The 16,229-nt window shown below is 39.9% G+C and overlaps 1 protein-coding gene across 2 annotated transcripts in view; it reads right to left on the bottom strand.

Annotated features, from left to right (window-relative positions):
• The window catches only part of PTPRT (protein tyrosine phosphatase receptor type T), a 1,079,376-nt gene that overhangs the window by 388,522 nt on the left and 674,625 nt on the right, over positions 1-16,229 (bottom strand). For both annotated transcript variants that reach the window (XM_060030771.1, XM_060030772.1), the window contains exon 9: positions 2,042-2,151. In XM_060030771.1, coding sequence (XP_059886754.1) covers positions 2,042-2,151 — 110 coding nt within the window. The remainder of the gene's footprint in view (positions 1-2,041; positions 2,152-16,229) is intronic.

Below are 16,229 nucleotides of genomic sequence, written 5' to 3'. Positions count from 1 at the left end.
CAGCGCAGTGCATAATCCTGTTACAGCAAGAGGGATACTGCTCCTGTGGAAGCAATCTGTGCAGATATGACTCTACCTGCAACGTGGCCTAGACCTGTGGTTTCCGAAGGCAGGTAGGTACAAGAACCGGGGTCTTTTCACGCCAGAGCTGTCCTCAATTCAAGGCAAAATGAGGAAAAAATAAGGAGAATGTCATGGGTTACCCATAAAGCTAAATTTATTCGATTTAAAGGACTGCCTTTTATTCTGAGATTATGTCCTTTCTATATTTTTGAAATTGTGTTTTATGAAACAATGTTAATAGAAGATGGTAAAGTACTCTGTGTTGGTTCCCCCAAACCATTTGAAATGTTACTGGCCTGTGAATTCCAAAAGTCTTCAACACCTGGCATTGAGAGCCATTTATAAAACAACACCAAGCAACTTAACACCTTAAGTCCTGGGTCCTTTCCCTCTGCTTTACAAAGGGCAGGTGGGTAGATGTCTATCTCATCTGTGTGTATGTGAGTGTGTATGTGAGTGTGTATGATCGCAGCCTGTGCTTTACAAAGAACAGTGTGTAGCTTTTAAATGACTGGGTTTTGTTTCAGTTGAGTTTCCAGTCCCTTTCTTCCCTAATAAGGTTTTGAATGTGTCGCAGGCAAGGTCTATCAGTATGAGTACCTCCTCTCCTTCAGCAGCATCCTTGGGAAGGATGCTTCTCTCAAGCCCATGTTCCAAGATGGAGATGTCAGACAGCTCTGCCTCTGAGGAACGCTGGATGGAGTGAGATAAGTGTTTCCTGAAGGTGTTTTCTCTAGCACCCTGTACATAAGACAGTTTTCTCTTCCCTCAGCCCTGAGGTCTGTCCAGGTCTCTCTAGCGAATTTGTGTCCATCAGATTTACCTTGAATATTTCTCCCTCATCAATACCCCTTGACTTTCCTCCCCAGAGCTCATCCTCCCTTATGGCGGCGATATTCTTCCCCAAGCTCTCTCTCAACAGGTGTACCTTTCTGCATAAGCACTGAGTCATTAGTCCCTCCATGAGCCAGCAGTGTATTTCAGCCTGGGATGCCTATCACCTTTCCCCTCTCAGACTCCCTGGAGAAACCCTGAAGCAACGATTAACCTCCCCCATCTTACAGATGAGAAAACTGAGGCTTGAAGAGAGGAAGAACCTGCTAAAGGTCACTTGAGATGGTGGTAGGACTACTAGGATACCAGACTCTATCCTTCCAGCTTCAGTTTCCATGCCCTTTCTCTGCATTGCTGCGTTTTCTTATTATAATCTGTATCAACAACCTTGTGGTGTCTCAGAACACAAGGGGTGGGAAGAAAGTCAATCTCGCCCATATCCCAATATTAGCATTTAGCTATATCAGCCTTATTGAAGTTTTACTGTTTGCTTCTGCTCTGCAATGAGCTTCTATACCATCTATTCTAATTTTGAAAGTTTTCAGTGAGGCCACATTGTGTTGGCTTGATGGGAGCATTCTTCTCCAAGGACATTCTGCTCCATCTCTGATATAAGACCCTGCTGATCCTGGGAGAAGGGCTTTCAACACCATCACCTTGGCTCTGTGGCCAAGGCATCACCATATGCCTTAGCCACAGAGCAACGTCAAAGCTCAAGAATCATGTACCCCCAGTTAGAGAATGACACTGGGACCATTCTGGAAGCCCAGGGACTGATATGGGTACCACGGGAATCATGTGAGTGTTGTGATTTTCCAGAGGAACTGCAAGTACTGTTTGCCAGGCCTGGGTCTGCTCAGCTGTGCCAGGACTACCTGACTCCTTGAGTCCTAATGCCTTTGCTGAAGAGATCAATAATCCTTTCAATGCCCAATTGTCTTTGTCACTAGGGCTATCAAGACAGCTCAGTTGATGCCCCTGTGTTTTTTTCCCACTGTATTATCAGAAACCTTCCAGTAAGTTGTGTCTCACTCACCTTTGTGCCCTTGATGGAGCTCTGCACACAGTAGGTATTTGCCAACGTCAGGCTGAAGGAAACTGAATAAAGCCAAGCCAAGTGATACAATCACAGGGGCCTCCTTACCTCGTAGAGCGTGATGACCCCATTGGTCTCATTGGGAGGTTTCCACTGGATGTAGATCTTCTCCTCAAAGGGACCCCCTTGGATGGACTCTAGAGGAACAGCTCCTGGAACTACAGAAGGAAAAAATTAGGAACTTGATGTCACCTTCCATCTCATTTCGCCAGCCTCATTGACCTAGAACAGGAGTCAGCAAAATTATCCTGTAAACGGTCAGATAATAAATACTTTAGGCTTTGTGGGCCATGCAGTCCCTGTTATAACTACTCAACTTTGGCACCTGCAGCATAAAAACACCCATAGACAATCCATAAATAAATGGGCATGTCTGTGTTCCAAAAAAACTTTATTTCTAGCAACAGGCAAGGGCTGGAGTTGACCCATGGGCCATAGTTGGCTAACCAATTCTCTGGAAGACCGATGGCTTTTCATCTGCAGGCTCTGAGCAAGTTTCTTCTGGAACTAAAACTGACCAGGGTAAAGAGGACATCTGTAGGTCCCAGCCCTGCCAGCAGTAGGATTCTGGAATTAGACTCTTGCCTTAGGATTGGTATTTGAGGAATGCAACGTGAACGTCACTATCATTTTCCCAAACCTGTCAAGCTTTCTCCAGCTACAGGAAGTGCTTCCATAGTTTCCTAATCCCTGAATCTACCAGGAACTATGTGCCTTGAAACTTCAGTCTAATTAGAGGGCAGCTCATTTGTCTAGCTGCTGAGTCTCCAACGCCTGACACGTGGTAGATGCGTAACAATCATTTGCTGCTTGGACAAATAGATGAGTCAATGACCTATGCCAGCATTTTGCCCTAATGAGCAAAACCTTTCCTGGGCTGTTTCTGTACCCAGATAAGTCTTCCTGCCAGCATCCTCCTGCTGAATTCCACCATCATTATGACAGTCTGGAAGATGCTGAACCGTAAAATAATGATTCCCCCAACTTCCCGTTATAACCCCCTAGAGGATCATGAATTCATGTAAGTCATTACAGAATCTATTTATATTTTGGCATTATAAACACAGGTATTTTTACTAAGTGCTTACTCTGTGATCAGAATTCTACATACATTATTTCATTTAAGCTACAAAAGAGCTCTGTCCGGTAGTATTATCTCCTTTCTGCTGATAAGGGAACTGAGGCTCAGAGAATTAAATAACTTGCTCAAGGTCATATGGCTCTTAAGTTGCAAAGAGGAAAGTGAACACCTGTCTGTGAGCTTCAAAGCATATACTCTTAATCATCATGCTGTGCCTCTCTAGATATAGCCACGGCCATATGTTGCAATCAGTTCCCTATTGTTAAATTAAAATATATTTAGTTTTTCTCATTACGGACATGATACACAGAATTTGTTGAATATTAAAAATCTACAAAAAAAGATTTTTTAAAAAAGAAAAGAACAAAATCACTCATAATCCCTGTAACTGGAGATATTTTTCCAGTATCTTCACATGACTATGCATATACATATTTTATTTTTAAAAATTAAACTCCTACTGTGCATATTGTGTTGTGACCTTCTCTTATCGCTAAACAGATAACAGTTTTAAAAAAATCCTTGTTCTTTGGGGCCATGCATTTGAATGGCTACTTAGAGCAGGATATGCCCCATTATAGTCACCAATCCTTTATTATTGGGCATTAAAGTTGGTTTGAATTCTTTATGATTATAATAACACTGAAATGAGCATTCTTACAAATAGGTATTTGAATGCAACTCTGCTGACGTCCCTAAGATAAATTCTTGGAAATTAATTTATTGGGCCAAAGTAAATGAACTATTTTATCTTTAAGGCTTTTGACATATATTACCAGATTGCCTTCCAGAAAGTTCACACAATTCTGGGCTCCCCAAACAGAAGGATATGCCAATTCCCAATCCATGACAACAACGACTATTTAAAAGATTAAGCATATGTAGTTGTACCTTTTTTAGAATACTGGAGAGCACAGATTTGTTTTTCAGTTTAATTGGCCATTTGCATTGATTCTTTTATGAACATGCTCTCTATACCCTGTGCTCATTTTCCTGGATGACTCTTCATTTCTGTTCATCATTGTCTTATGATTTATAATCTGTTTTTAAGCTTTTCTGCATAGGTTACAATAGTTTTGGTCAGTTCTTCATTTGCTTTTTAAATCTTTTAGGTATGTAGAAACTTCTAAGTATTCAGATCTCTTATTGCTTTTCCTTATCCCGTCATCCTTTCCACAAATATTTATTGAATACTTAATATGACCAAGGGACTTGGTGATAGACATTACAGATACACCAGGGACAGAGAAAGATATAGTCAAATCCTTGATAAAGCTTGTATTCTGGAAAGGGAGACTACATTAAATAATTGCAATCATAATTAGTTTTTTAAAGTTGTTATCAGGACTTTGAGGTAAACACATAAGATGTTGGAAGAATTATAACCAGCAGAGAAAATCTAGCCTGGCAAATCAGGATAATGAGTAGAAAGTAAGTTAGGGTCGATGGATAAGTAGAAGCTACTAGGACAATCCTGGGGATGGTGGGTGTTGGAGTGCAGTGGATGGCTTTGTGGAGGAAAGTGTGGAAGGAGAAAAGCCATCCTGGGGAGAGAAGATGGTAGCTTGGACCAGGGTGACGGTACTGTAGAAGAGAATTAGACTGTGTCAGAGATTTGGGGGAGCTCCTGTGATTTGGTGGAGCTCCTGTGATTTGGTGGTGATGGAGGAAAGAGACGTGTCAAGGTAAAACCCCAGCTCTTCTGTTTCATACCAGTGGGGTGGATCAGAGGTTGTTCATAGAAAGGGAGCCTTAGAGGATGCCTAGTCTTGGAAAGGAAGCTGGCAAGCTCAGTTCTGTCATAATTCATTGGACAAGTATGCAGAACACCCAGGGGGCAATGTTGTAGCAGTGGGGTGGGGGCAGTGGGTAGCGATGTTTAGGCACTGAAACCATGGGCAGGGAGTAGATCTTGTAGCCAGAGTGCAGAGGAGAACAAAAGTAGCAAGTCTAGGACTAAGGCAAGAAGAACTCCAAACTTAACAAGGAAAACAAAGAAACTCGGAAACTGGGAAGCCGTGTTCAGAGAGGCAACAGAAAACCAGGAAGGTGGGCTGTCACTGAAGCAACCAAGGGAGGAGCAGAAAGGTATTGGTTAACAGTGACAGGTGTGGATGCCGAGTAAGATGCAACCTTCTGTTTGCTTACTGAATGGAGTGTCTTCAAGGTTACCTGTGAACTGAGCAAGGGTAATTTAGGGAGAACACTGGTGTCATAAGTCATCTTTTAATGGGTGGAGAAAAGAGTGGAAGGTGAGGCGAGTAAACAAACAAACAAAATGTTTACTTGTGTTGAGATGAGTAAACATTTTGGCTGTGAAGGGGAGGTGAATGCAAGAAGGAGCAGGAATGAGACATGGAGTAAAGTACTGCCCCCTCCCAGAGAGGGAGAGGTTATAGCATGATTAAAGGCAACCAGGAAAAAATCCAAAATTGACGTAAGAGGTAAAAGGACAGGAAAGAGAGAGGAAACAACTGACATTAGTAGGGTCCTGAAAATGCCAGGGCAGGGAAAGAGGGCATCCTTCCCTCTGTGAGATAAGAGGAAGAAAATATGCAAGTGCTCTGGAGAGGGGGGTTGAGGTGTCCTCTAATGGCTCTACTTTCTTAAGAAGAGAGAGTGAAACCATCTACCCAAAGTGTCCTGGAGGAAGAGCTTCGTCAGGAACCTGGAGAAGCTTTAAGAGGTGAAAGGTGAGCTGAACAGAGAGGTGCTGGCGCTGCTCACTAAGAAGGCTGTATCAGATGCAGGCTGGGATGGGACCACCACCTGGGCTCCTCCTTTCGTACTAGCTCAGAGCAAATTCTCTTTTTTACCCAACATCAGATGAACAGTCATCTGTATTTTCTGCCTTCAACTTTTTCTTTTGAAACCTAACACTTTAATCCATCTGGGATCAATATTATGTACTGTACAAAATGGAAATCTCACTAGAGTTCTTTACAATATTCTTAGGATAATAAATTGACCAGTCAAAACTTTCCCCAGTGATTTAAAATGCCATTTTATTATCACATTAAATTATTTTATATTCTAGCATATGTTGTTGGCTTTCTGCTCTATTTCATTGAGTCATAGCTTCTATTCTGACAGTATCTCTCTGTTGTGTTGATATAGCATGTTTTAATATTCAGTAGAACAGGTCCTTTCCAAATATCATCATTCTTTTGCAAGTTTTCTGGACTATCAATACCCATGTATTCTTCCAGAAGAATACTAGAATAATTTTACAAAACTTCCAAAATGTTCCATCAGAATCTTTATTTCCCTTGCATTCTTCACTTCTCTGGGGGACAAGTGACACCTTTTTTATAACAAGTCCTCCTGCCAGTAATATTGTATTAATTCTCATTTCTTAATGTTTTCTTTTTAGGTCTCCCAGTTAAAAATGTTTTTTTCATTTCTTACAAACTGTGTTCCTAGGATTTTATTACTTTTGTTCATATTATTTTTGCATTACATTAAGGAGTTTCTCTTGTGAAACATACGACAAAATTATGTGTAACACATGTATATGTAAATAATAATTATGAAATGAACATGCAGGTACCCACTGTCCAATCTAAGAAATAAACCATCACTGTATCATTGGAGCATCCTTTGTGCCTTCACTCTTGACTCCTACTCTCCGCCCCATGAACAAAAAAAATGCATATTATCCTGAATTTTATGTTAATCGTTCTCTTTATTTGGAGTTATAAGTATATACATCTATCTCAAGACAAAATATCATTTAGTTTTTCCTGGTTTCCTTTATATACATAAAGCTGAGTGTTTGTATTGCATGATTTGCATTTGCCACTCAATGCTGTTTTGAGATTCATCCCCACTAATGCACGCAGTTGTATTTCATTCATCTAAATTTTATGAATAGAGTCTTATTTATTTTCTATATTTCTTATTTCTTACTATAGGCAGACATTAAGACTATTTCCCGATGGGGCTATCTTACGGCATTGCTCCTATGAATGTTTTTGTACATTTGGTTGCAAATACGTATGATTTCACTAAGGTATACCTAGAAATAGGACAGGTAGACTAAGGGCAATATCTGTCTTCAGCTCTCCTGAGTAATGCCACATGATTTTCCAAAGTGTTGGCAGCAACGTACACTCCCTCCAACAACGTTCTGAAAGCTCCTACGTCTCTACATCCTTACAAACACTTGGTATTGTAAGGTTTTTATATTCTAGACCATCTGGTAAGTGTGAAATGATAGATCATTGAGATTTTAGTTGTTTTTGTCTGTTTTCTAAAGAGGATGAGCATCTTTTAGTGTTTTTTGGACATTACTGTCTTCTTCTTATTGACTTGTAGAGGTTCTTTGCATATCCTTGCTATGGGTCCTTTTACTGGCTATGTGTGTTATAAAAATCTTCTCTTGGTTTTTGTCTTCCCTATCCCTTTATGTTACCTTTGGATAAAGATCAATTCTTAATTTTGCTGTGGTCAAATTTATCAGGCTTTCTTTTTTTTGTATGGGGAAAAGAAATTTTAGTGACTTGATGGTGGTAATCATTTCACAATGTATACCTCTATCAAATCATCATGTTGTAGATCTTAAATATATACAATTTTATTTATCAAATATACCTCAACAAAGCTGGGAAAAAAATAGCAGGAGATGCTGTTGGTGCTTACTGCCCATATACTGAGGCTCACTGCAAAACACTTGCTACTCTACCTGAAGGCTGTGGAAGCAAACTTGGTCTCCACACAGGGTAAGCAAAGAGTGCCAGAGTTAACGTCCCCAAAACATTCTTCAAGCAACGAAAGGAACTTAATGTATGAATATTCTGGTCTCTTCACCATTGGTTGGGTTAACTCTGAGATATGTTCTAGTAATATTTCTCAAACGACCTCAAATACTGAAACCCTTGTTATTGTTATCATTATTATTATTAATAATTTTCTTAATATTATTTTCAACCCACTGTGGACCGATACTATCATAAAATTTTTAAAAAGAATAGGAAAGTAAAATCAATAAGTAAAAGTGAAATATAAAAACATAGAAAATGCAAGCTCCTCCTTTAAAATACTTAATCTCTTTTTCTGTGATTATCTTGTCAAGGACCTGAAAGAGTTCATGAGTCAGTGCTGGTCTCTGGATTACAGGTGGAATGGCACTGCTGTAAAACCCAGTGATTCCCATGGTAATTTTCTTGATAATGCACATTTTATTGGCTTCCTTCCCTTCCCTGATTCGCTTCTCTCTACTTACCAGTGTGTCCTGGACCATCTCCTAAATAAACTATTTGCATTTGAATCCTTATCTCAGGATCAGATAAATGCAAACAAAAATAATAAATCCAAATAAAATATTCTTATTTAAGAAATACTTTCTCTACCCTGAAGTCATAAGAATATTCCCTTAAACTTTCTTCAGTTTTAAAGTCATACCTTTTATAAAATGTCTTCAACTCATCTGTAATTGTGTTTTCACGTAAAGCGTGAGGTAGGGATCTAATTTCAACTCTTCCTCTCTATCCTAGCACTACTTAATGAAAACACATTTTTATTTACTTAACTGATCTGCCATATGCTCCCTCTGCCTTCCATCACATTCCCACGTACGTATGGGTCTATTTCTACGTTCTCGCTATTTTTTTCAATTGTTGTATTAGACTATTCCTGTGTCAATATCATGCCTTTTTTATTAATTGAATGATTCTTTAAATTCTATAGTGCTTCACAATTTTCAAAAGTTTAACACACATGATTTCATATAATCCCATAATAACCCCTTTCTCCCCTTACCCTGATATTGCCCCTCCCCGTTCCCTCTCCCCACTGGTAACCACTAATTTGTTCTCTATATCTGTGAGCCTGCTTCTTTTTTGTTTCACTCACTAGTTTGTTGTATTTTTTAGATTCCACATATAAGTGATATCATACAGTATTTGTCTTTGTCTGTCTTTCACTTAGCATAATGCCCTCCAAGTCCATCCATGCTGCTGCAAATGGCATTATTTCATTCTTTTTTATGGCTGAATAGTATTCCATTGTGTGTATACACTACATCTTCTTTATCCATTCACCTGTTGGTGGACACTTAGGTTGCTTCCATACCTTGGCAATTGTAAATAATGCTGCTATAACATTGGGGTGCACGTATCTTTTTTAATCAGAAATACCGTGTCTTCTAAATTAACAAAGATTTGTAAGTTTTGTAGCTGGTAGAGCAAGGCCTGCAAATATGCATTTTGTGTTCGGGTCTGTCTTACTATTCTTGTCTTTTCTCCTTGCATATACATTTTAGGACTAGCTTGTAAATTTTCAAAACAAAAGTCTCATTTTTCTTTTGAAGTCGCATGAAATATAGATCAATTGGGAGACCATAAATGTCTTTATATATTATGGCTTTATAAATTGGGTTTTCTTACTTAGGTCTTCTTTAATGTCCTTCAGTGCTTTATACATTTACATATACTATATATCTTGAAATCCTTTTGTTAGGTTTATTCCTAAAAACCATATATTTTTATTGCTATCATAAATAGTATCTTAAAAAAAAAACACATACTTTTTAGGTGAATGGAAATGCAATTGATTTTCTAATGTTGAGTTCTTTGTCAAACATGCTATATTCTCCTATTAATTCTAATGAATTGTGTGTAAATTTCTTTGGGTTATCTAATAAATAACCATAGCATCTGCAGTTAATGATAATTTTGTTCTTTTCCAATCTTTTAACTATTTATTTAATTTTCTTGTCTTCTACCAAAGCCACCAATACAATATTTAGTGGAGATAATGATAAGCATCTGTGTGCTTTCCAACTTTAAAGGAAATGATTTTATTCTTTCATCCTTGGGTGTGGTGTCTGTAAGTTTCTTATAGTTACCCTTTATCAGGGTAAGAAGGTCTTTTTTATTCCTGGTATACAAGGATATTTTCTTTTTAAGTCATGCTGAGCTTTAACTGAAGCTTTTTCTGTACCTACTGTAGTAATGATATGTTTTTGCCCTCTCTTACTTTGCTAAAGTAGTGAATTGCAGTATTTGTTAATGTTGAACAAATATTAATTTCCTAAAATAAACCATTTTTTTTCCTAGTTGCATACAGTGCTGGATTCTTTGTTAATATTTTGTTTGGGGGATTTGCATCTAATTGTCCTTTTTCTCATAATAAGCTTGTCTGGTTTTGATATTAAGGATAAATTGGTATCCTAAAATGAGGAGAGGAGTGTTCCTTCTTCTTCTTCTCTCTAAAAGTATCGATGCAAGACTGGGATTGCCAGTGCCTTGAGTATTTGTCTGATTGCACCTGTAAGACCATCTAGGACTGGTGTGTTTTTGTTGGAAAAGTTTAAACTACTGATTCTATTTCTCTATTTGAGAATTATATACATTTTCCCCCTTTAGTCAAGTTTTTACATTTATATTTTGCTAGGAATTTTTTCATAGCCCATAAACGTCAAATTTACTGGTCTAAAAGGATATTTAATATCCACATTTTATCTTTTTTACTGTGAAAGAACCAGTATACAAGCATATAAAACAAATACACATCTCATTAATTTATCAACAGACAACTTCATACCCGCAAAAGGTAAGGGCTCTCTTAACTTCCTAATAATCATGACCTTGGTTTTCATTATAGTTTTTCTTCCTTAAACACACATCCCTAAGCACTATGGGGTTCATTATTAAATAAAAATAATAAATATAATAAACAGTGCTAAACTCTTTTACAAAGCCCAGTCTGGGAGAACTAACCTCTTTCTTTACATCACTAATTTCCATTCCATGAACATGTTCTAACCCAGCATTTATTTATACATTCTGTTAAGAATGTGGATTTTACTGTGTTTTTAAATCTTGTTTCTTGCTGTAATTCTTAAGGGACATTTGCTTTGCATTAAAAGACTGTTCCTCTTTAATAAGAATGAAAGCATTTTTCCATCTGTCCAGTAACCTTTCTTTATGCAACCTTACAAGAGCTGGAACAGGCCAGTCTAGTTTGGTGGGCTGAGATACGTTCTGCTAGTGATTATATGAGCCCCTGTTTTAAATATTTTTAACCCAGAGGGAAAGGGAAAATTTAGATATGCCCGTCATTACTTGGCCAGATAAGGGGTCCGCTTGCTTGGAGGTGGGGGTTGGTGGGGGAAGGTTAGGGAAAAGAAATGACCACACAACAGGAAGCTTCTTTTCAAAAAGAGGACTTACTTTGGTTTTTGAAGGAGCAGCCTGAAGTTACCTGGAGCACTCCCCCTACCTTTAACTGGAATGTCTCATCCCAAAGATACTCTTTCCTCAAATCCCTCTGCTTTCCTGATTTACCACATTGCAGGCTTGGACCAAGGGCTCTCATCCTCTGCTCTGTGGACTGGCACATAAAGATGCCTCAACATTAAGATCTCCTGAACCCCTGACCCCCCCCACTCCTATCAGCTCCATAGCCCACCCTCGCCTTTAGCCTTGGGCAGAGTTTGAGGGTATTTATGCAATTGGTCTTAGAAGTTCCTTCTTCTTGTGCCCCAAGGGACTGGGTGGCAGTGGAGGGGGTGGTTTCTTTCGGTGAAGTCACAGCTCAGTCATCTTTTCTCCATGTAGGTCTCCCTCCCCCAACACTGCTCTGCATTAATTCCTCAGGGCAGAATGAAAGGCATTTTTCTATTCCTTTGGGAAGGTAGTTTAAGAAGAATGATCAGATGACCATCTTGAGTCAAACTCTCATTTTCATCATGCAGACCTATAACGTAGTACTAACTCCATGGACTGAGCCAGACCGCCTGGGTTTCTGTCCCATTCTCACCACTTATTTATTGTACAACCAGAGGCAAGTCGCTTAACCTCTCTGTGACTCAGTTTCCTTACTTTAAAATGAGGATTAAAATAGTACCTCCTTCATAGCTATTGTGGTGATTCACACTCTGTGTTTGCTCCTCCCCCTGGTCCCATCACATTCTCTGAGAACTGCTCTAGTGCAGCCTGGAGATCACCAATTTGATTCTTCTGCAGAATCAGAATTGTTACTATTTCCTTTGGTGTCCTTCCATCTATCTATAGTCTCTGAATAGTGTCGTACTGCTAATCATAGAAGCCGTATCTTCTCGTAGCTTTACTGAGCACGTTTAACAGCTTTCTAAAATTTTCTTCTGATTTCTATGGTAAATTATTTAAAAATCTATTTTGTCTTTGAGGAGATTCTCATGATTCATTCATTCAATAATATCTTTATCACATGTCTACTATCTACCTGGCACTGTTCTAAGTGGTTGGAAGTACCAGTAAACAAAAATAGAAACAAACCATCATTGTCTCCTTGGTATACATGCAAGTGGGAGAAGAGAGATAATTAAATGTAGAGTGAAATAGGCAGCATGTCAAATGATAAATCCTAGGGAGATACACAGAGCAGGGAAGAGGGACAAGGAGTCTGGTGTTAGAAAAGTCCAGTTTATAATAGAAAGGTTGAGGAAGAGTCACCTGAAAGGTGACATTTGAGCGAAGACATGAAGGAGGTGAAGAAACCAGCCCTGTTTTTTTGTGGGAAGATTGTTCTAGTCAGAAGGAATGGCAAGTGCAAATGTCCTGAGGCAGGGACACACCTGGCACATTTGAGGAGAACAGTGACTGGATTTATGTAGTAAGGCAGACATAGAAGAAGATGAGGTCAGAGAGGCAACCAGAAAAGTGGTAGCATTAAAACCAGGCAGGGGGCTTCCCTGGTGGCACAGTGGTTGAGAGTCTGCCTGCCGATGCAGGGGACGTGGGTTCGTGCCCCGGTCCGGGAGGATCCCACATGCTGTGGAGCGACTGGGCCCGTGAGCCATGGCCACTGAGCCTGCGCGTCCGGAGCCTGTGCTCCGCAATGGGAGAGGCCACAACAGTGAGAGGTCCGCGTACCGCAAACAAAACAAAACAAAACAAAACAAAACAACAAAAAAACAGGCAGGACCCTGTGGGGCTCATGGGCACAGAAGCCTTTCTGTGCCCCCTGTTCCTTGTTTGTAGGGAACAGAGTCTAGCCTCCCTGACCTGCCCTGAGTTCAAAAGGGCAGCTTCAAATCAGGGAAGGGAGAGGATGCAGACAGAGACAAGGGAGGAGCAGCCCAGAAACAACACTGCAGCCTTGGGGCAGGGTCCTGGTTCTGCCTCAAGGGATGCACGGAACAATATCTTTGAGCTCTTTACGAACTAAAACCCCCAACACATGTAAGATGTTAGCATTCTTCATTCCAAAGAAGATCACAGTTTGATAACCTCATCAAGAGACCACCTGAGGCCAAATTAAAGGAAGCAGAAAGGCTCATTAGGAGGAGACTACCTGAAATCAGATTAAAGGAGTGCAGGCCCTGCAGACACCCTAATGTTATCAGCAACTCCACCCTTGAACTACTGCTATAAAACTCCTCACCAAATCCTCCTTGATTGGGGGACACACATTTTGGAGGGCATGAGCCCGCTGTGTTCCCCTTTGCCTGGCAAAGCAGTAAAGCTAGTAAAGCTAGTCTTTTCTACTTCACCCAAAACTTTGAGATTTGATGTGGCACCAGCGCACAGAGGCCAAGTTTTCCGCACCACTGTGGTTACATAGGACCTCGTGAGCCATCCTAAGGACTTGTGCTTTTAATTTCAGTAACACGAGAAACCACTGGAAGGTTATGCACAGAGAGGTGATGTTGTGATTTGCCTCATGGTTTAATAAGATCCTTCTGGCCGCTGTGTTGAGAAAACAGAGTAGGGGCCAGGGCTAAAGCTGAAAGGCCATTGTGGAGGCCACTCTAATAATACAGGTTGGAGACTGCAGTGGCTTGGACCAAAGAGCTAGCAGTAGAGGCTGTAAAAAATGATCAAGGTCTTGCTATGTATTGAAGGACGAGTCAAGAGAATGTGCTTATGGATGGGATGTGGGGAGTGAACAGGGATGCTTTGTACAAAGCAAGGGGGCACCAATCATAGAGAACAGGTGTGTTCCCTGGAGTTTCCCTGGAGTTTGCAATCCAGGGCTTTAAATGTGACAAAAGTGAGGAATCAAGGTTTCTGACTTGAGCCATTGATAAAACGGAGTTGCCATTAACTGAGGTGGAGAAGAGCATGAGGAGAATGCGTATGGGTTTGGTGGTGGCTGAAGGATGATCAGGCCAGCTGTGGACGTGTTTAACTCCAGTGGCTGACTAGCAATGCAGGTGGATAGGTCTAACAGGATAAATGACTGGATAATTTGGATAAATGACTCCGGAGGGCAGGGGAGAGGTTGGGCTTGGAGACGTCAACTGGAGAAATCATTAGCATGGGGATAGATTTTAAAGCCAAAGGACTGGAGGAAATAATTAGAGGAATGAGTGTGGATCAAGGGTCAACAAGCTATGGCCACTGCCAAATGCAACCAGCTGCTTGTTCTGTAAATAAAATTCTACTGGAACACTGCCACACCCATTCATTTCTACGGTCAGAGTAAGATGTTTGCAATTGGGATCACAGAGGTATTATAGGTAATTTTAAGATGGTCCCCTGCCCATAACTAACAGAAATCTTGCACAGATCACTGGTTTGGTTTTTCCAAGTCACACACCTTCAGTTAAAAAGCAGTCTGCCGATTCTGGTACTGGCCACACACCACTTAATATAGTTCTTGGCAGAGAGGAAATTAAATGCTTTATGTATAGACTTTCAAGTAGGACACCGTCTAGAAACTGGTGGGATGACCATCCCCATTTTACAGATGGGGGCACTGAAATGTACAGAATGCAAGGAATTTAATCAAGGTTACACAACAAAGTAGTGAATGGAGCCTAGATACAGCCCAGATCCCTCCGACTCCAAAGTGTTTTCTGAATCAGGCCTTTCTTCCATCACCTGGTAGACATGTGGGTTTAGAAAAGCTGAAAGACAGTCACACTAAAGTCACCTACTAGTGGAAAAATCAGCACGTCTCGGCCCCAGGCTGAGGCTCTTTTTACCACAGCACACTACCACTCCACAAGTCAAGAAGTCCTTTTCCATGAAGCCAACTTACAGTCGACCCTCGGTGTCCACAGGAATTGGATCCAGGATAACAAAATAACAAAATCCACTGAAGCTAAATTCTTTATATAAAACGGCGCAGTGCAGTTGACCTTCCACACTGGGGGTTCCTCGTGGGAGGATTTAACCAACCGTGCATTGATTTCGAAATCAATATGCAGATACGGAACCCACAGACATGGAACCCACGGATACAGAGGGCTAACTGTACTTTATTTTGATTCAACTAGGTCTTTTTCTTCCCCGTCTTACTCACTGTGAAAAGACTTCTTGAGGAAAGATTCCTGTTTTGTCTAATCTTCTAAGTTGCTTTACCCTTCTTTTTTTCCTTCATAATTCTTTAGTGGATCCATGTATTCCCTCCCCACAATTTCATTTCTTTTTCTATCTAACAGCATGGAACTTTCTATCCCTTTGATAGAGTTCTACAACAAAGGTTAATTACTTTATAATTTCATTCTCTTAAAAAAAAAAAAAAGCACACTAAAATTGCTAATTTTAACTGTGCTTTTTGTCAGTAGGTTCATGTAAATTCACTGTAATTAAAACAGATGTTTTCTTGTGCCTAACACTCAGGTGGTAATTTAAGGGAAATTTTCATTTCAACATAAAGGAGGACAGAGTGTTATCAAGGGAAGTTTTCTCCTCTCTTCTCCTGACTTATCCTTTCCTCTTCTTTCTTCCCCTCCATTTTTGTATCTGAAAAGTGGGGCTAATGGTGAACTTTGAGGGTAGTTGTGAGAAGTAACAAGTCAGTTTTTATAAAAGCACAGAGCCCTGCACAGCCAGCACAAGTTTTCCTTCCTATCATCTTGTCTAGGTTTTTTTTCTCTTTTTTTATAATTTATTTATTTTTTGCCTCTCCATTCCAGGTGCCATATTTGTTGGTTAGTTGGTTGTTGTTCATTATAGAGGGTCAGAACTAACTTAAAAGTTGAAACAATTTGAAAATGGTTCAGAGGAGTCTGTCTTATAGAGACAAGATAGATTTAAACAATTTCAATCCACTTTGTAATTTCCAGTCTTGCTGGAGGAAAGATAATTTTTTTCTGGATAAATTTTTATATCTTAAGGTGTCCAACATACCTTTTTAATGGAACTGTACAGTGGTGTATTAGTAAATGTTTCACAGCCAGCTCTCCAGGAAAACAAAACAAAATAAAAACTCAATATGTTT

This window comes from Delphinus delphis, chromosome 15, assembly GCF_949987515.2.
Source record: "Delphinus delphis chromosome 15, mDelDel1.2, whole genome shotgun sequence".
Taxonomy (NCBI): domain Eukaryota; kingdom Metazoa; phylum Chordata; class Mammalia; order Artiodactyla; family Delphinidae; genus Delphinus; species Delphinus delphis.
This window is presented reverse-complemented; position numbering and strand designations above follow the sequence as displayed.